The sequence below is a fragment of the Bos indicus x Bos taurus genome, chromosome 8 (genome assembly GCF_003369695.1).
Source record: "Bos indicus x Bos taurus breed Angus x Brahman F1 hybrid chromosome 8, Bos_hybrid_MaternalHap_v2.0, whole genome shotgun sequence".
Classification (NCBI taxonomy): Eukaryota; Metazoa; Chordata; class Mammalia; order Artiodactyla; family Bovidae; genus Bos; species Bos indicus x Bos taurus.
Genome location: NC_040083.1, coordinates 102,413,912 through 102,432,363, shown reverse-complemented (window position 1 = coordinate 102,432,363; position 18,452 = coordinate 102,413,912). Strand labels below are relative to the sequence as shown.

The 18,452-nt window shown below is 50.0% G+C and overlaps 2 protein-coding genes and 1 long non-coding RNA gene across 7 annotated transcripts in view; 2 read left to right on the top strand and 1 right to left on the bottom strand.

Annotated features, from left to right (window-relative positions):
• FKBP15 (FKBP prolyl isomerase 15) overlaps positions 1-7,817 on the top strand; it is a 57,044-nt gene extending 49,227 nt beyond the window's left edge. For all 3 annotated transcript variants that reach the window (XM_027550530.1, XM_027550529.1, XM_027550531.1), the window contains 6 exons: positions 192-344; positions 1,324-1,446; positions 2,488-2,595; positions 2,890-3,533; positions 4,575-4,671; positions 7,178-7,817. In XM_027550530.1, the coding sequence (XP_027406331.1) occupies positions 192-344; positions 1,324-1,446; positions 2,488-2,595; positions 2,890-3,533; positions 4,575-4,671; positions 7,178-7,255 (1,203 nt within the window). In that variant the 3' untranslated portion in view covers positions 7,256-7,817. The remainder of the gene's footprint in view (positions 1-191; positions 345-1,323; positions 1,447-2,487; positions 2,596-2,889; positions 3,534-4,574; positions 4,672-7,177) is intronic.
• A 2,010-nt stretch (positions 7,818-9,827) lies between these two features.
• On the bottom strand, positions 9,828-18,223 carry SLC31A2 (solute carrier family 31 member 2). Of its 2 annotated transcripts, none has more exons than XM_027550538.1 (4): positions 18,115-18,223; positions 14,201-14,267; positions 11,939-12,128; positions 9,828-10,878 (listed from the first exon to the last, which is right to left on the bottom strand). In XM_027550538.1, exons 1-4 carry the CDS (start codon positions 18,118-18,120, stop codon positions 10,710-10,712), a joined length of 432 nt encoding a protein of 143 aa, XP_027406339.1. In that variant the 5' UTR covers positions 18,121-18,223; the 3' UTR covers positions 9,828-10,709. The 2 variants fall into 2 exon arrangements, with proteins under 2 accessions (XP_027406339.1, XP_027406340.1); XM_027550539.1 differs by lacking the exon at positions 18,115-18,223 and adding an exon at positions 16,958-18,032.
• Positions 10,873-15,948, top strand: LOC113897682. Of its 2 annotated transcripts, none has more exons than XR_003512396.1 (2): positions 10,873-11,891; positions 15,685-15,948. It is a non-coding gene; the product is annotated as an uncharacterized LOC113897682 (long non-coding RNA). The 2 variants fall into 2 exon arrangements; XR_003512395.1 differs by having other exon boundaries at positions 15,485-15,948.
• Positions 18,224-18,452: the final 229 nt, after the last annotated feature.

The following is an 18,452-nucleotide window of genomic DNA, read 5'->3' as shown; positions in this document are numbered from 1 at the left end:
TGGGGACCTGTCTATAGACAGTCACCCCTTTATCTGGTTGTAGTACCTTTTGGAGTCCTGACAACCAAGGTCTTCCAGATGGTTGTTTCTCTGCTAAATCTGGGCTCTTAACTTTTTTGCCTTATTAAAGATGGGGTTTCCCAAGATGCAGTTAGACCCCCCATGATACAGTGATTACTTTCTCTTGGCAGCTGTCTCTAGTACAGGCTGAGCTGCAGACCCAGTGGGAAGCCAAGTGTGAGCAGCTGTTGGCCTCTGCCAAGAATGAACACCTGCAGCAGTACCAGGAGGTGTGTACACAGAGAGATGCCAGTCAGCAGCAGCTGCTCCAGCTGGAGGAGAAGGTGAGCGTTTTCCCTTGGACTAAGTCCAGGGGATAAATAAGCCCAGGCAATTTAAGGTAAACAGGTTGTTCAAGTCTTGTAGATCCTTTTGTACCCGAAACATGTTAATCACTTTTGAAAACAGAATCATGCTTGTTCAGCTCTCTGGTTGATCAGTCGTATTACACGTACTCATTTGGGATGACAGGTCAGTGACTTAGAAAAAGAAAAAGCAGCATTCATGTTCTGGACTATGTTTTCCATTATAATTTGATCCTTCATTTATTAAGCAAATACTTATTGAGTGCCAGTTGTGTTCCAGGCACTGTGTTAGGGAAAAGGCTTACAAAGAACACTCCTCAGGAGTCTCACAATCAAGAAAGGGAGACCGAGAAACAAAGATAAGCATTAAGTGCTGTGAGGCCCAGAAGAGGAAGTGCCCAGGGGAGCAGAGCCAAGAGGGACAAGGAGCTTTGATGAGGTGGGGAAGGCCACAGGTGTTCTGGGCAAAGGCCCTGAGATGGGCTGGAGTACAGGTGTGGTGGGATCATCTGGCATAAAACGAGAAAGAGAAGGAGGGATGGCTTACCACCATGTATGGAAGTCCTCATATCTGGAGGTCAGTTAAAGTGTCCAGTTGAAAATCTTCCACTCAGAGATGAGGAAGGCAGTCTTGGTGGTGACCGTTCATATGTCTATGTGACTAGGGTTATCAGACCCTTCCTCCCATTTTTCATCATATTCTTGACCTAAGTAGGAACAAGGCACGTGACCTTGTTGGGAAAGAGGAGATGGAGTGATGAGTTGGGACTGAGTGATGAGGAAATGGAGCACTCTGGGTCAGCAGGCCCGGGGTGGGGGTGGAGGGGTGTGGATGTCAGCAGGCCGACGTGAGGTTGACACTTGAAGCTTAGGATGCTTCTCCTCCTCCTGGGCTTCCTGACCTTCACCTGGAAGCCCAGGTTCCCATGCCACAGCCACAGCCTGTTCGTTTTTGCAGTGTTCAGCCCTCCAGGCCCAAGTCACATCCCTGAGAGAGCAAAATGCACAGCACATCAAGGACCTAGAGAGCAAGGCCCAGACATCTGGGGTCGAAGCCACTGCCGCTGACCCCTCAGAAAAGGTGAGCTGACGTTTCAGAGACGTGAACCGTGTCCTGCAGGGCGATCGCCTGTGCAGAGCAGGCCTGCGGAAGGGACTTTGTCGTCGGTGTGTTGTGTCCTTAGCTTGTTTTCCGATCCACCACCATCTGACTTGCTGCTGCTGCTAAGTCGCTTCAGTCGTGTCCGACTCTGTGTGACCCCATAGATGGCAGCCCACCAGGCTCCCCCGTCCCTGGGATTCTCCAGGCAAGAACACTGGAGTGGGTTGCCATTTCCTTCTCCAATGCGTGAAAGTGAAAAGTGAAAGTGAAGTCTCTCAGTCGTGTCCGACTCTTAGTGACCCCATGGACTGTAGCCCACCAGGCCCTCCGCCCATGGGATTTTCCAGGCAAGAGTACTAGAGTGGGGTGCCATTGCCTTCTCCGATCATCTGACTTAAATCGGAGTTAATCCATTGGAACCTGTCTCTTTGGTGGCAAACCTAAAGAGCCCTATGCTGAGGTCTGGATAGGTGAGGGAAATGTTTCTAAGTCACAGGAGAGGAGTAGGGAGCATGCCAGCCTCTTCTGGCCACTAGTCCTCATAGCCTGTGGCAGCTCCAGTGGTGGCCTCAGTGGGAGGGTGGCATCGGGGAGCCGTCTTTGAGAGTGTTAAGCACACACGCCGCAGCTTACCCGTCCTTCCTATAGCCCTTCTGTTGAGCGCTGCTCGTTATTCAACATTGTCCCCTCCACAGTGTCAGCCTTCGGGGTCTCAGTTCCTGACCAGCCGTGTCTCACGGCAGAGTCCTAGGAGGGCTTCACTGAAGCCTTCCAGACCTCTCTCTGGAATTTATTTATTTAACATCTAATTTATTTGGCCGCGCTGAGTCTTTGTTTTGGCATGTGGTATCTCGTTCCCTGACCAGGAAGGGAACCCGAGCCCCCTGTGTTGGGAGCCCAGTCCCAGCTACTGGACCACCGGAGCGAAGCCCCTCTCTGGAATCTACATGCATCCCTCAGTCGCTTGACTTTGGCAGCATGCATTTTGATCTTGTTTCTCTCTCCTCGCGTGGTTGTCAGGTCAAGAAGATAATGAACCAGGTGTTTCAGTCCTTGCGGGGAGAGTTCGAGCTGGAGGAGTCTTACAGTGGCAGGACCGTTCTGGGGACCATCATGAATACCATCAAGGTACAGCCGGCTGTTGTTTGTGTCCTTGAGATGGGTATCTCCTTGCTTAAGTGCTGTCCAGAGGATCCGGAGTGAAAAGTTATTCAGGATTGTTGATCAGTAACTAGGATGTCTGTACAGATACGGGCAGCCTCTTTTGAGAGGAAGAAACAAAGGTATTTGTACTGAAAAATAACAAACAGAATAACAGAGTTACTTGAACTCAACGACCAATTGTGTTAATAGAGACTGAAGAACTAGGAGTGCCTCCGTTTCTGGTCAGTGATCCTCTCCTCCTTCTTGGCTTTTGAACAGATGGTGACCCTTCGGCTGTTAAACCAACATGAGCAAGAGAAAGGAGAGAGCAGCAACGAAGAGGAAGAGGAAGAAGATGAGGCGCAAGCTCGGAGCCCTTCGGGACAGTCTCAGGCACCCTTGGACAGGGAGAGCCAGGGGCCCCCTGCAGTGCTGTCAGAGTGGGTGGTCCAGGAAGATGCCCCGCTGTCTCCTCAGGGCTGTCCCACTCCCCAGGATGACGCACAGAGAAGGGAAGGGGAGCCCTCAGAAATAGAGGCAAGCTTAGAGATAAAAGAACGTTCGGTCTCTTCCGAAGTGGCTTGCCTCCCCTCCCGAAGAGCTCTGGGGCCCCCAACTTCAATTCCCCCCAGGCCTCCAGGCCCCGTAGCTGTGGACTCTGAGGGCGAGGAAGCACTGGGAGACGCTCATGTCAGGGAGGAAGAAAGCTCCACAAGACTGTCCCCGACCTCAGACCCTGAGAAGGTGGACCCACTGGCCGTGGGGCCTGAAAGTCCAGGAGGAGAGCCTCAGCCTCCAGAGCTCCAGGAAGACAGGGATGTCACAAGCTCGGCTGCTCCCTCCCAGGAACCGTGCGGCCCAGAGGCAGCTCCGGCAGCCGTGGGAGCAGCACCTGGATCTGAACAGTGTTCTCAGCATCCCAGGTGTGTCCCCTGAGCAGTTTGAGAAGCAGGCGGCTGCCTGTGGAGGTTGTCTCCAGTTTTTCCAGGGCAGGTGATTCATCCTCAGAGGCTGGCTGGCTGGCTGAATCACTCATTCATTCACGTATTTACTCGGTACCTGCCATGTAATCTGTGGGAGTGTGGGAGGCAAGGTGGAGTTGGTTTTTGACTTGAAGAGCTTACAGTCTATTAGGGAAGACAAACAAGTGCTTATACAGTTGACCTTGAACAACACAGGAGTTAAGGGTGCTGACCCTGTGTGTGTAACTTTACAGTTGGCTCATCTCCAGATTCAAGTGGGGTCACAAAAAGTCAGACACGATTTAGCGACTGGATACCCCCATACTCACCCAACTGCAAATCGTGTTTATTGAAAAAAGTCTAGGTATCAGTGGACCTACATGGTTCAAACCTGTGTTCATCAGGAGTCAACTGTATGTTGTAAATGCATGATAAACACTTTCTAAAAAAAGAAGGAAAGAATCAAGGTTATAATGGAGAATAAAGGGGCACTTATTCTACTTTAGGTAGGGGGACTAGGGAAGGATTCCGAGAAGGTGACGTGTAAACTGAGACCTGAAGGATGGATAGGAGCCTTCTGTGCCAAGAGTGGGCGGGAGCGTTTGCAGAAAGCAAGGCCAGCACACACAAGGCCCTGCGGTGGGGGTGCGTGACGCAGTCCAGGAAGAAGGCACAGTGGGTGGGAGGACAGTGGTGTTATGCCAAGGTTGGAGAACTCAGTAGGAGCCAAGTCATGTGAGATTTTGTTGTCACTGTTAGAAGTTTGGACTTTAAGTGCAGTGAGCAGCTTTTAAGGGGATTTGACTGATTTACTGGCTTTAAAAGATTGCTCTGGCTGTAGGTTATAGAGGGAGTCAAGAGTGCTGGGGGTGAGTGTGGAGAAGTGGGGGGACTCCTGGGCAGTCACTGCAGCTGTTGGATATTTAGCCCAGAGCCTGTGGGCACTGTGGCCTGGGGCAGGAACATTTTCCTTTGACTTGATTTTCCTGATTTTTCTTTCAGCCTCTCTGAGGATGAAGAGGATGAACTGTTTAAAGGGGCATCTCTGAAAATTCCGAAGCCCAAAGCACAGGCTGAGGAGGAGGATGAAGACGAAGTGGTAAGGAACTCCCAGGCCCTGCCAAGTCCTCACGCCGCCCCCTGGGGGCCCCTCCCCGCTGGCTGTGAGAAGAGGAAGGGGGTCTGCTGGTGGCCCACCCCCTGGGCTCTGTGTTCAGGGCCCTGCGCGAGCAGGCTTGGGGCTGGGAGGGAGCGGCTCTGTAAGCCTGGTGGGGATGGGCAGATACCACTCTATTCTTGAAAAAGGATCACAGTCTCCACTCATGCAGCAGTAATTTCTACTTGAAGAAAGTTGGGCTGCTTAGTCCCATATTAGAATGCTAAAGCCTCAGGTTTCCGGACCTCAACTCGGCTAAGGTGTTTTATTTTAGAATTGGAAGGGACTTTGAAGATCTTCTTGTCTAGCATCTGTATTCATAGACAGACTGAGGTTCAGAAGGATGATTTACCTAAAGCCACAGAGTGAGTTAATGGTATAGCTAGGACTCAAACCCCAGGCTCCTACTCAGACCACCTGTTTCTAAGCATTTTCTGCTTCATCAGCCTGCTTTCCAACCTGCTGCCTTGTTTTGTTATCACAATATCCCTGGGCAGAGAATGGGTTAAGTACTGATAGTGTAGGGCTTCCCTGGTGGCTCAGTGACAAAGAATCCACCTGCCAGTACAGGAGACACAGGGTACACGGGTTCGGTCCCTGGGTTGGGAAGATTCCCCTGGAGTGGGAAATGGCAACCCACTCCAGTAATTTTGCCTGGGAAATCCCCGGCAGGCCACAGTCAGTGGGGTCTCAAAGAGTCAGACACAACTTCGTGAGTAAAACAACAGCAACAACGCCGATAGGGCAGCCCCACTTCACAGAGCTCCAGAGTTAAGGCCAGAAAGGTGATCTGCTGATTAAGCCTGGATCAGAACCCCGTTTCTCACATTCGTGGTCCCCGTTGTGCTAAGTTACAAGCATTCTTGGCTCTGTCTAGGACGTTTGACTGTTGTGTTAATTTCACTAGCGTAAAATGTGGGTGGAGAACACAGATCAGAGTCAGGCTCAGTCCATCCCAGGAACAGAAATATGAGGTGAATGGGGGCAGATTTTCTCCCCTTTTGTATCCGCCAAAATGGATTCTGCCTTTTGCCAAGACCTCGGGAAAACGGCTGTGGCGGAGCTGGGATCCAGCTCCTATGGACCAGAACCCTTCTCTCTTGCCTATGTTCCCCGGGAAAGCGCACTGGTTCCTCTATTGGCCTTTCTTCCCAAGAATTACATTTTCATTTGAGAGTTCTGAATATGAACAAAAAGCCAATTGAGTATCTCAAGTGACTGTCCTATATATGGATGGAGTTTTCTGACTTTAGCAGAACATTATTGGTGTTAATACTAATACCATCAAGTTAATGTCTGTTTTTTGGGTACTCTGAAAACTATAGACATTTAATCTTCTGCCAGTTCAGTGAAATGTAGGCACTTTTATTCCATTTTGTAGAAAGAAGGCCACGGCTCTGGAACATTAAATGGCTGATCCAAGGTTCTGTAGTGGTACATGCACACCAGAACCTCAGCTGGAACAAAACAGAAGCAGTGAGCCACATTTTAAGATCGCATACCATCAGAGTTTCGAGATCACTTAACTGATGCCCAGGGAGAGGTTCGAGGTCTGTTAGTTGGGGGTGGAGATGGAATTAGCCCAGGGACCTCTGACCACATCACACCGCCTTCCTTTGGCTGGCCCTGGGAAGTCCGATCCCGGGCCAGAGTAGTTCACCAGAGCAGAAGGTACCTTACTTAGTAGAGAACACTCGGGAGTGCCTGTCTCTAGCGTCAGTCCCAGCAACCCATAGGATTGTCCCTGCCAGTCTAGAGGGAAAAGGCCAGAGGCTCAAGTCACGAAAAGTGGGGAGAGTTTCCTCTGGCTCGTTAATCCCCCTTATCCTCCTGCCTGATGGGAGGGAGGGAGGGAGGTGCCAGTGATACCAGGGATATGAGCCTACATTCCTGGGTTTTCCTCATCTTGGGATTCTCCACTTGGTAGGGCGGCCAAGACTTTAAATTCGACTCTCTCTCAAATGGTGGGCCCACGTCCAGAGCCAGGTAGGCTACCTCAGGCCACAACAGCGTTTTTTCAAATGTGACTGTACTCTTCCCAGCTTCCTTCTTCCTGTGTTTTCTGCCCTGAGGGCAGCTCTGCTTCTCTGTTTCCTTATCCTGCTCCCCCTTCCTTTTCCCACACAAAATGTGTAAGTTACCACATGCGAGAAAACCTGTCCAATCAATACATGTGTTTCTCAAATAAATGACAAAACGAGCCAAACGAAGTTGGTCTTCTTGTCTCCGTGTTGAAAGATTGCCTCCCTTCTCTGACTGCTTGTCTCAGCTTTTCCGGAAGCCTGGGGTTTGCTGGCCTCAGGGTTCGTCCCTTCAGTTAAACCCTCACCAGCAGTCTCCTTTCCAGCCTGGAGCTGGGAAAGATGCTGGTCACTTCATCTTGCACAGGCGGGAAGTCCATCTGGTGCAGGGACAAGTGAGGACTGACTACTCTTTCCTGTCTTGTCAGAGCATGAAGGGACGCCCGCCCCCAACACCCCTTTTTGGAGATGATGACGATGATGATGACATTGACTGGCTGGGATGAAGACCCAGGAAACCGGTGCAAAGGTTTCTCTACCAACCCTTCCCTAGGCGTGATTTTGCACAGCCAGCGCTGGCTTTAGACAAGCCACGGGGTGAGGTGAAGGTGAGCACACTGAGGACAGTAGTTCAGATGCCTGAGCTGGCCCACCTCCGAGCCCCCGCCTGACCTGGTGAAGCAGCGTGGGACCCTGTCTTCAGAACACTGGGGTTGGCAGCAGCCTGCCCTGGTCCTGCCTCAGAGTCCCCCATGGAGAAAGGGCTGGGGGGCTCCCCTCCAGCGAGTCCCTGTGAAAGTCGTGCCCTCTCCCAAGCTTTTTATTCTCTGAACTCCCAGACTGACCTGCCTCCCAGTGCTCAACTGTGTCCCAGCGCCAGTACTGTCCCCTGTGGTGAGGTCTCCCTGGTAGAGCTGGTAGAGGGTAAAGTACCCCATCTAAACCCAGTTAACAGCCTTGCCTGCAGTCCTGGGACATATATCTTTTCTCTGCCTTAAATCTGATATAAGAGGTCAATGAATATTTGAAATTAACAGAACAAAAATAAATGTCTGCAATGAAACCTGACTCAAGCTTTTGGGGTGAAATCGAATCTGGTTCCAAGAGCAGTCTGTGCCCTCTGGGAATGTGAGGGTAGGGGCTGTAACAGATCTAGGTTTGTTAACATGTGTGAAAGCACTGTGACACGCTTCCTTTGTACTTAACCCTGGAACTGTTAGGCTTTCCGATCACTGTCCCACTGTGCTTTCGGGCTCAGGGCTCAGGGTTAGGACCAGTCCCGTCGCCCACTGACTCCTGCAGGTCCTACACCCTAGGGAGCCAGGCAGAGAAGGTGGGGAGGGTCCCTGTGTCACCATCCCTAGGGAGCCCGGCAGAGAAGATGGGGAGGGTCCCTGTGTCGCCATCCATCGTGGATGGCACCTGAGAGACCGAGTCTTCACTTGAAGAGCAGCTTCCATTTCCTCTGATTTCAGGCCCAGGACTAATGCAGGGAACAGTAGTGAGAAAATATTCACGGTCATTTTACTTATTTCAGCGTTTTCCAAAGACCATGTAAGCAGTCTTTTAAAAGTAGAATAACTTTAATAAAAATGTTCCCTGATTTTAAATGTTTATAAGATAGGAACCCAGATTCCACTCCATCTCACCTGCCAATCAGACGTATCCTTTTTGATGATAGCTTTGAGCCTGTCTTCCATCTGTGGGCCTGGGAGGCCTAAGAACTACCATTTACTAAACTCTGTTGTTTAACAAGTAGGCGCTGTTGTGGGGCACTTTACCCAGACTGTCTCATCTCCAGCGGCCCTCACAGAAGATATTTATCCTCCTTTTATAGAGGAGATTGAGGCTTAGAGAGGTAAAGTCACCCGTCCAACCTTGCATAGCTAGGAAGCGACAGAACGGGGATGCAGATCCTGGCCGTGGGATTCTGAAGCCAGGGCTCTTGGCCAGCCCAGCAGCATTTGTCCTGGGTTGAGGGAGGAGGGCAGTGTTGTATGTCAGAAATACAGGCTCCTGGGCCCCACCCCAGGTCCCCTGAAACAGAATTTCCGTCCTGTTAGGGTGAAATACACACAGATAGACTTTTCAGTCTCCACTGTCTGCATTCACACCCTTGCTCCACTGGGTGCCGTGTGGCCGAAGCCAGTTACTGCCTCAGCCACAACCCTCATGCCAGGGAGCCTGACCACTTATTAGCTGGGTGACTATTTAGCTGCCTTAGCTTCCTCATCTGCAAGACAAGGGCAGAAATACTTTTGTGGGAATTAAATGAGTTAATACTGTAAAGTGCTTAGAACACTGCCTGTCTGGCACGTAATAAGTATTATATAGGTGTTTGTTAAAAACAAAAATTCGAGTAGAGAAAATACCACCTTTTATGGCTTGACTCTGAGGACCGTTGAAATGCCTACTTAACCTGGCCATATAATCCATTTCTCCAGACAGTAGATTTTTTAAAAAGCCCTCCATGCTGTGAAAGCCTCAACTGTATTTAAAGAGACCATCAAACAAAAGAGGCTGCTGATCACCTATGGAGATGATCTCAGCAGTGCCTCAGGGCAGGGGAGGGGCCTTAGCTGGACAGAGAAGTGGATGCCTGACCGTCCAACTCCAAGACAGCAAATCTTAACACCTGTTGTGACACTGAGCAGCTTTCCAGCTCCCTGCTTCTTGTGGGGAGAATACACGGATCAGTACTGAAGGCGTCACGTCCTATACTTTCTGTTTGAGCTCTTATTGTAACTTTTAAAAAGTGGCTTTGGTATGTTTTTGCTTCTGCCCTCAGGGAGAGAAGGTGCTAATAATGGTGCTGACATGGGTGTTTAGAGTCCATGTGACAGTTCTTTTTCTAATCATTATTTGTTACATGAACAGAAGAGTGGCTTGTTGAGTAGGCTGGCACTGAGGGTGTCTGCTGAGGGAACAGCCTTTCGGGGCTGGGTTTGTGGAGCACAGAGTTGTCTTCATGGGAGACAGACAGACTCAGGCCTTGGGCAGCCCTACTCAGCTCCCGCAGTTGCTCTCAGGGTTCCGTGAGCTTGCTGTTTGAATGAGGAGAAACAGAAGACAGTCACAGACTATTTAAAAATATATATTTATTAAAATAATTTCGTTTTTAATTCTCAAAGCTTCAGACCATCTTTCCTCTCGCCCATGAGGTACTTGAATGTAGACATTACAGTAGACAGCAGTGATTTTCTCTCCCTGGGTCTATTTTTTCCTTTTCTTTAAAGCGAAAAGGTTCAATATGTGTAGAGCCCCCACCTAACTCTACTAATGTAAGGCTTTGGCTTGATGGCTTATTACATCTTCAGTTGACACGCCCTGTGGCTTACTCACTATTGGAACGAATCATGTTTCCCCACCAGATCACTATGGGTGAGCAGTAAGTAATAAATAGAAAACATCAGTATTGAATATTACTCAGTGAATTCTTGGTTTTGCATTAGGGGGAGGATCAGGATAAGATTAAGGCCATGAAGAGCTCCCCGCCCCGACACCTAAAGCTATTTAACTGTCACCTTCCCACGGCAGTGCCATCCCATGGGAGGAGCTCACTGTATTCGGAGGGTAGGTCACAGCCCTGGTAAGGATCCTACTTCTTTGCCTTTAGTCAGCTGTCACTTACTCTCCCCCCAAGAGAGGGAAAGGGGTCCTAGCAAATGCTGCCATGGTTATGAAATCTGCCCCAGGTGCTGGTCTCCATCCCACCTCCTGTCACAGCAGCCTTCTTAAAGGCACAGAAAGACTTCGCCAGGGCCCTCTGCAGCCTGGCTGAGGAGCAGCAATGGCCTCAGAACTCCAGGGAGCAAGCGCTGGCTTCAGCCGAAAGTTTCCATGAGCTGGCAATGCCTTGAGAACAGCCAGCTGAAAAAACAGACGTGGGGCGGGCAGTTCAAGGTCTGGAACGAGGCGCCCCAGGTCCTTCCGGCCCCCAGAGCCCTCACCCTCAACCAGCTAAGTCATGCTGAGAAGTGGGTAGGCCAGGTAGTAGCCCACACCTGAGCCCAGGACCACGCCGAAGAAAATCCAGGTGTTATAGGACATGACCGCCAGCATCACGAAGTAGCCAACGACCACCTGAGCGACATGGAGCAGAGACTGGCCGAAGTGACACAGAAACCACCTAGATGAACAGGAACGCCCAGTTAATGCCGGCCGCGAGCTGGAAGCTAGGAGTTGGTGTCAGGGAGTGGAAAGAGCAACCGAGGTATAGGACTAGCTTCTTTATAATCCGTATGCTTAACCCAGGAGATTTATTTTTAAGGAGACATGTCAGAAACCAGTGATAGAGAAGGGAAGAGGGACTTGTACAAGGAGTTTGGGATAATCATTTCTCCACCACACTGAGCTCTGAGTTTCCCAGTATCCAGGGCAAAAAGGGAAAATGTGTGATCAACCACATCTGACAAAGGATTACACAAAATCATCAGTAAGGCAGACTCCCCCCCCGCCCACCCGAATCAATTGTGAGCTGTGAAAGGAAGTATTACAATGGAAAGAGCATGGACCCTGGTAACATCAATTTCTAGCTCTGCCACGTGCTAACTGTGGCTCAGCATAAGCGTCTTAACCTCTCTGAACTGAAATGTCCTCAGCAGTAAAACATATATTAGTAAGACCCATATGAAAACACCTCCCTTGCAGTGGGTTTGTGACTGTTTGAGGCCCCCGCCTAAGGAGCAGACAGACACAGTTAACACAGCCAGTGCTGCAGAGAGGACAGAATGGGGATCCCCAGTGGCTATCAGAATGGGGAGGGAAGGAAGGAGCAAGAGGTTGCCCTCTACCAAGCTGGTACACTGCTAACCACAAATTTTTTTTATCATTTATATAGGAAGAGCTGCAGGTACCATCTTGGGTTTGGAAGCCTTAGTGACCTAAGAAAACCTGCTGTGGTTTGGGGTGGGCTGAATGGACACCCTTGCTGGACTGAGGCTTGCACCGGAGTCAGGAAGATTGGAGCCTCCCACGTGGCTGCTCAGAGAGCCCCAGCCTGGGTATCAGGACACCTGGCTGTAGTCCGCAGCACCGCTAACTAACTGGAAGCGCTTGGGCAAGTTCTGGTCCGTCCCTGGGCCTCAGTTCCCTTGGATGAAGTGGGGCTAAGTGTCCTGCGGGTCCAGCCTACCTCTCAAGGTGAGTGTGAGCACTCTGCCTGTTGCCCCCCACCCCACTTCTGTTACCTGAGAGGGCTTCTGCTGACAGGCAGGGAGTCTGAGCTTGAAGAATCCTGGTCTGCTGCTTCAATAAGCTGCTGGCTTGTGGGGATGGACAGGTTCATCAGGGCCTGGTAGAGCAGCCTGGCTTTGCCAACCTTGATGCTTTCATACAACACAGCCAGAAGCAGGATGACCAACACGGAAAGGGCCATGCCTGTCAAAGGAGACTGAGTTACAGAGCCCAGCCAGGCAAACACTGCTCCCCTTCTGGCAGCTTTGCTGGGGACTTGGCACAAGTGGGGAAGGGCACCTCCCCCCACCCTCCCTCTGAATCCATTCCTCCTCCCTTCCCCTCGCATCTTCTTCCCCACTCTTGCTGGGCTCAGAACTCCTGTCTCTTTCCCCTTCCAGCCCATTGTTGGTAGAAGTGGCCTGCAGGAGTGTGGCTTTGAGCTCAGCAGGAAAAGCCACCTGGCAAAGCCCGGGGTGGGTGGGGGGCGGTGGCGGGGAGCATGCCCAACGGCCCACCGCCCCCAGCTGCACCCCAGCAGGCAGCACTGCGTCCTCTGAACACGGTGCATGGGTTCCCTTTAGTTTACGGAGGTCCACCTTATTTCTGTGGCTTCATAAGGTCTGTGAAAGATTAGATTCTCCAGAGATGGCCGCCTCGCTCTATCCCACCCCACATGCTCTTCTTACAGTGGCAGCATTCCTGCCATCAAGGGGTGGCATCTGTGTTCCCTCCCCTTTAGTCCCAGAAGACCTCTGGGACTGCCTCAGCCAATAAAGGTGGAAACGATGCTCTCTGACTTCCAAAGCTAGGTCTTAAAAACTAGGCTTTTTTTTTTTTTTCTTTACCTTGTTCTCGCTTTCTCCCTTTTTTCCCCTACCTTTTTCTCTTGGGACACTCACTCTGGGAACCCAGCCACCCTGCCATGAGGACTTCAGTCAACAACCCCTGCTGAGGTCCTAGCTAACAATCAGCATCAATTTTGATTAATACCTGTAGTGATGGGCGTTTGGGCTTCTTCCAGTCCATTTTTATTCATTTTTTCATGGTACTCAACACAATTTATTGAATGAATAAATTAAGAACTAAGAATTGACATATCCAAAACACAGCAATTTTTAAATTGTTTTACTTTTATTTATTTAAATTATTTTTTAATTGAAGGATAGTTGCTCTACAGAATTTTGTTGTCTTCTGCCATTAAGTGGCATTGTTTTAAATGGACCTGAGCTCTATAGAATTGGATTGTTCATAATCTTTGCCACTATCATTGCTGATCTAAGAACAGTCCTCTTACCACTTTTATTTTACAATCTGCCTACCAAGCTAGAGTTAACAAAATCACATGTCCTATTTCAAAGTAACTTTTTGAGAAACATGTATTATTTCTGTTAACAGAGGTAATAACAGACTTGGTAACTAAACAGAGCTACTCAACTAGGAAACAAGGCTCCTGCTCTGTTTCTTTGTTCTGTCTGTTATGTTACAGTGCCTTTCATAGTCTATTCCCCAGGTTGTAGGTAGGTACATTGTGATCACAGCAATTTCCATCCATAGGTTGCCAGCAGAGATTATAAGCTCAGAAATTAAAAATGGTGAAAGCCTGAAGAAAACAAGTATGAGTCAGGTCTAACACATATAGGGGGAGAAAGTATAAAGAGCTGGAGAGAGATAGAAGGATCAGAGAAAATGGGCAGATGGGAGACGTGGACTCTTCACAGAGACAACTGGATCCCTGGGGTGAAAGCTCTGGTCTCAGCAGTCTATTTTTAACATGTAAGTACTTAAGTGGAAACACAACTCCATCATGATTTAGTGTCTGACTCTGCCTTTTCAAGTCAAAGGAATACTCGTCTCTTTCAAATTTATGTCTCATTTGAGGTCAAAGGCTGCAGCAGCTACTCTGGGCTGACACTAGACAATGAACCCCTGTATGAAGGAGGTGCTAGGAGGCAACAAGAGGACCTGATCTAGTTCTGGCTCTGATGCACACTATGTGTCCCTGGACAAGTCTTTCCCCCTCTCTGGGTGTCCGTTCCTTCCCCGTATTGGGGAAAGCTGCACCCTCGTGCCTCTCTCTCGGCCTCACAAAGAGCTCTTTGCAGTCTGAAGGGCAGAGATTCCAAATGGAATTACAAATGCAAAGTTACCACTCAATATTTATGCAAGAAGAGTCAGGCTCCCGAAAACGTTCACAGAGCACAACAATAATGAGAACCTGGGTTCCCACTGCCTGGAGGTACTCAATCTACAAGTCTGGGCTTCCCAGTTCTTACCTGTGGGACTATGGACGCTCCAGAAATCAAAGAGAAGCACTGCCTCATCTGAGAAGATGAAATGCATCTGAAAGAGAAGGGACCGCATCAGAGGGGGCTTAGGGCAGTGGAAATCATGTTCCCGATTGCTCTCCAGAAACCTCTTCTAAAGGCCCAGGAAAACAAAGTCACTGGATTTAAGTGCTGCAAAGGCCATTAGAAGCCATCAGAGCCAACTGAAGCCAGACAGGGCAGGGAATTGCCCAGGGTCCCACAGTGGGTGAGCGGTAGAGCTAGAATTGAGCTGGCCTGTCGCAGGTAGGGGCCTCCCTGGTGACTCAGATGGTAAAGAATCTGCCTGCAATGCGGGAGGCCTGGGTTTGATCCCTGGGTTGGGAAGATCCCCTGGAAGAAGGTATGGCAACCCACTCCAGTATTCCTGCTTGGAGAATCCCCACAGAGGAGCCTGGCAGGCTACAGTCCATAGGGATGCAAAGAGTTAGACATGACTGAGCGACTGAGCACAGCACAGTTCCCGGTAGAAGTAAGGTGCTTGGGGGTGCCTGTCCTCACTGGGCCAACCAGTCACAGTGCTCTCAGTCATGCAGAGATGACTCCTTTGTGCCCTTGAAAGGCAATGAGGACATGCTAGGCTGAGGACTGACTGCTTCTTCTTACCCCCAGGGCCCCAGCCATTCTGTTCCAGCAGTGCGTATCAGGGATGAGCCCAGGGTCAGCTGTCTTCAGTGTGTACTGCACACCTGTTCACCCAAAATTCACTGAACAGTTGCTGAGCCTAATCCCGTGCCCAGCATTATGGAGAGAGGTTAATGTGTCTGCCCTTGACAAGCTCAGTCTTACAGAAAGAATGAAGGTAGAAGCGAAGAGCACGCAGCATCTGTCTGAAGGCTCTTCTCAAAGAGCAGCTGGTCCACCCTGTGTTCTGGGTGGCATCAAGAGCTTTGCATATAATATCTCACTTCACCACAATCTTCTATGCGGCAGGGCCAATTAGGTCCATCGTATAAGAAAGAAAACAGGGAATTGGGCTCTGAAAAGTAATTTGCTGAAGGTCACAAAGCTAGTAGTAATAAGTTGGCAGAACTGGGATTCAAACCTGAGTCTAGTTAGATGCCAAAGCCCCAACCATCTATGCTGCCTCTCAGTGACCAAGAGAAGAGGACAAGATGGGAACTGAGTGGGATTCTAAATGCCTGCATCAAGCTTAATGATTGGCAAGATTAAAGCCAGAGAAATCAATCAGTTCACACTCTCAAGGAAGGGGTGTTTCCCTCTTGTCACCAGGTAAGACCTCAACCAGCAGAAGCACTGTCAGTGCCCAACCATAGCTAAGCAGATCCTGGCTGAGTTGGGATCAGTTGGTGGAAGACTTCGCCTTCAAAGACAATGGCCAAACATTAGAATCTTCAAATGCCAGAGTGACAAGCGTCCTCAGAAACTTTTTTAAATTGAGACGTAATTGACAAATAATGTATTTGTTTCAGGTGTACAACAGGATTCCATATATGTGTATATTGCAAAATGGTCACCACAAGAAGTCTAGTTAACGTCCATCATGACAATGTTTCTTTCTCGTGATAAGAACTTTAAAGATCTACTCTTAGCAACCTTCAAATCTACAGTTCTGTATTAACTAGTCACCATGCTATTGTATCTCCAGAACATCTTCTCAGAGAATTTTTAGTCACCTGTTTTTCACCTTTTTTCCCCACAGAACACTGACAAATAAAATCTTCCTTGTAACTCCATGGTATAAAACACAGGGCTTTTGGTGAAGAGGGGAGAGAGGTCTGAGCTCTGCTGAAATTCAATGTGAAAAACATTGATCTGGTCCGATTCTAGTCCCTTTCTAACCACTTCTCATGTGCAGATGGGTAAAAGGAGTTCCAAAAGGGGAAAGGATTTGTCCAAAACCTCGTAAGATGAAAACTGAAACCTAGACAGTCTTTTAAAAATTATGTTGAATAATTTTAAAATAGCTTTTTATGTCCCAAATATGAAAGTGATACTTGCTTAATGGAAAAAGCTGAAACAGTACCAAAAAGAAAGTAAAAAATTATTTTGAGTCCTACTACCCAGAGATACCCTATGTCACGATTTCAAAAAGAGGAGGCAAAATGTTCACAAAAAATTGATATGCAAAAACAAATAGGTACAGGTAATCCTGTGAAACTGCATTTACACTGGAATTGCACTCATGGAATTTCAGAAGCCTACAGCACCATCTCTGCAGGTGGAGTGAGGTGTGACACCTTGACCCCCACTCCAAGTTCATTTGATAAAGCAGCTGGCATGACTGGAATATCCCCTGTGGCTAATTAATCAGAGAGGTTCCATAACTGGGTTCCTTCTGTCATCCTTAGGCTTGGGTCAGCTATCTTGGGGACCCCAAACAGTTTTTGCAGTAGATCAGAACACCCCTGAGAGCTGTGCCAGGGGTGCAGGGGCTGGAGACAAATGAGGCAAGTCCTTGACCCCCAAGGAGCAACTGTTTGTTAGAGGAGAGGGAGTGAACAAATAGTACAAAGAGGTTTATGTATTCAGCAAGGGGGAGGCCTGTGGAGGCTGGGGGTACTGGGGACAGAAGATGCCTGGAAGACACCTAACCCAGCCAGGGAGGCAGGTGGCTAGGACGTCTTCTGAAGCAGGAAGCAGTCAGGGAAGATGGACAGTGCAGGTTTTCCAAGCCACAAGTGTCCTTACAGAGCGTCCACCCCACTGGGGAGTGAGGGGCCCGAGGGAGGGACAAAGACTCACCTCTCTCGCTTTTTCACCCGTGAAAAAGATTCAAATCAGCACACCCTGACTTGGAGCTGCAGTTTTCAGTCAAAGAGCCCTGTGGTCCGACACTCAAGGGGCGGGCCTCTCCAGTTTCACAGCTTTGGATAAACCAGGGCCTCCAGTAGCTAAATTATCTGTGTCTGGTTCAGGGCCCCACCCTGTGGGGAGGGGCTACGGGGAAAATGACAGCAATCACGGGACTTGGTTCTTCTTTATTTTCTCATTTGGAGTTACTCACACTTTGAGAATCCCAAGGACAGAGGAACCTGGAAAACTACCGTCCATTGCCTCGCAAAAGAGTTCGACACTACATAGCAACTAAACAACAACAAGTGCCCTCATTTATAAGCCAAAGAGTTCAGGGGCAGATTAAGGTCCCAGTCCTATCACTGCCCGGCTGGGGAACTTTTCATATAAACCCTTCCCATCTGTTTCCCCTTTTAGAGGGCCGTCGGGAGTTGGGTGGGTGCGTTTGACTAAAAGACCTGCGTTGGCTTCCTGAATCTTCAATTCTATGACATTCTTCCTGGAGGAAGAAAACTGTGTACATGATTTATTCGTAGACCGAAGAGTTTGCAAGCTGTCAATTCTCTCCAGCTCAGGTGAACTCTACCAAGAAAACTAGTTTATCTGAAATGCTATTTCTAACCCAAGTGTAAGAGGATGGAAAGTGGCAAGGTCTGTTTCTTTGTTTTTTCTCCGAAAGAATCAGATCACGAACTTGCGAAGGCAGGGAACCGCCCCGGGGGTGTGTGTACGCGCGCCCAGCCGCCGGCTGAAACGCTCCGAGAATTCCCTCCTCATGGGCGTCTCCCCGCAATCTCCCCCAAGTCACCGCGCCCAGAGCAGGGGGAGGCCCCGCCCCGCTGTCTTCACCCAGCGCACCCCGACCCTCATCCGCGCCACACCAGCGCGTAGTGACTGCTAGTCAAGCTGGACTGACTCCCAGCCGGAGGAACAAATAAAAAACCCCAAAGCCCCGGCCAGCTCTCCTGTTCCCGATGTTGACACAGCTGCCAGCACACCCCCTTCACCGCCGGGGGCGGCGGGCACCGCGGGATGCCCGGGGTCGCCTGCTCCAGGGTCCCAGCGCCCACCCCGCGTCCGCTCCTCCAGGAGGCGCCCGGACTCACCGCCATGGTGAGCGTGCTGGGCGGCCGGGCGCCGTGGCCGCGTCTGCTCGCTCGGGACTGGGGCTCCGAGCCCGGACAGCCGCGGCGATCGCGACCGGGGCTGCGCGGTCACGTGGTCCGGGCGAGGCGCGCGCGCGGGCGCCTGGGACTTGTGGTCCCCAGAGTGCTCCCCGCATCCTTGGGCGCACCCACCGGCCGGACCTCCTGCCGAGCTCCAAGAAGGGAGCGGAGCCGGCCTCTGGGCCAGAGCCGCCAGCACAGCGGGGTCCCTTCTGCCTTCCCTTTGGGCCCCTTCCTGTTTTGCACTTGACTTGTCTTCCAATTATCATAAAAGGATT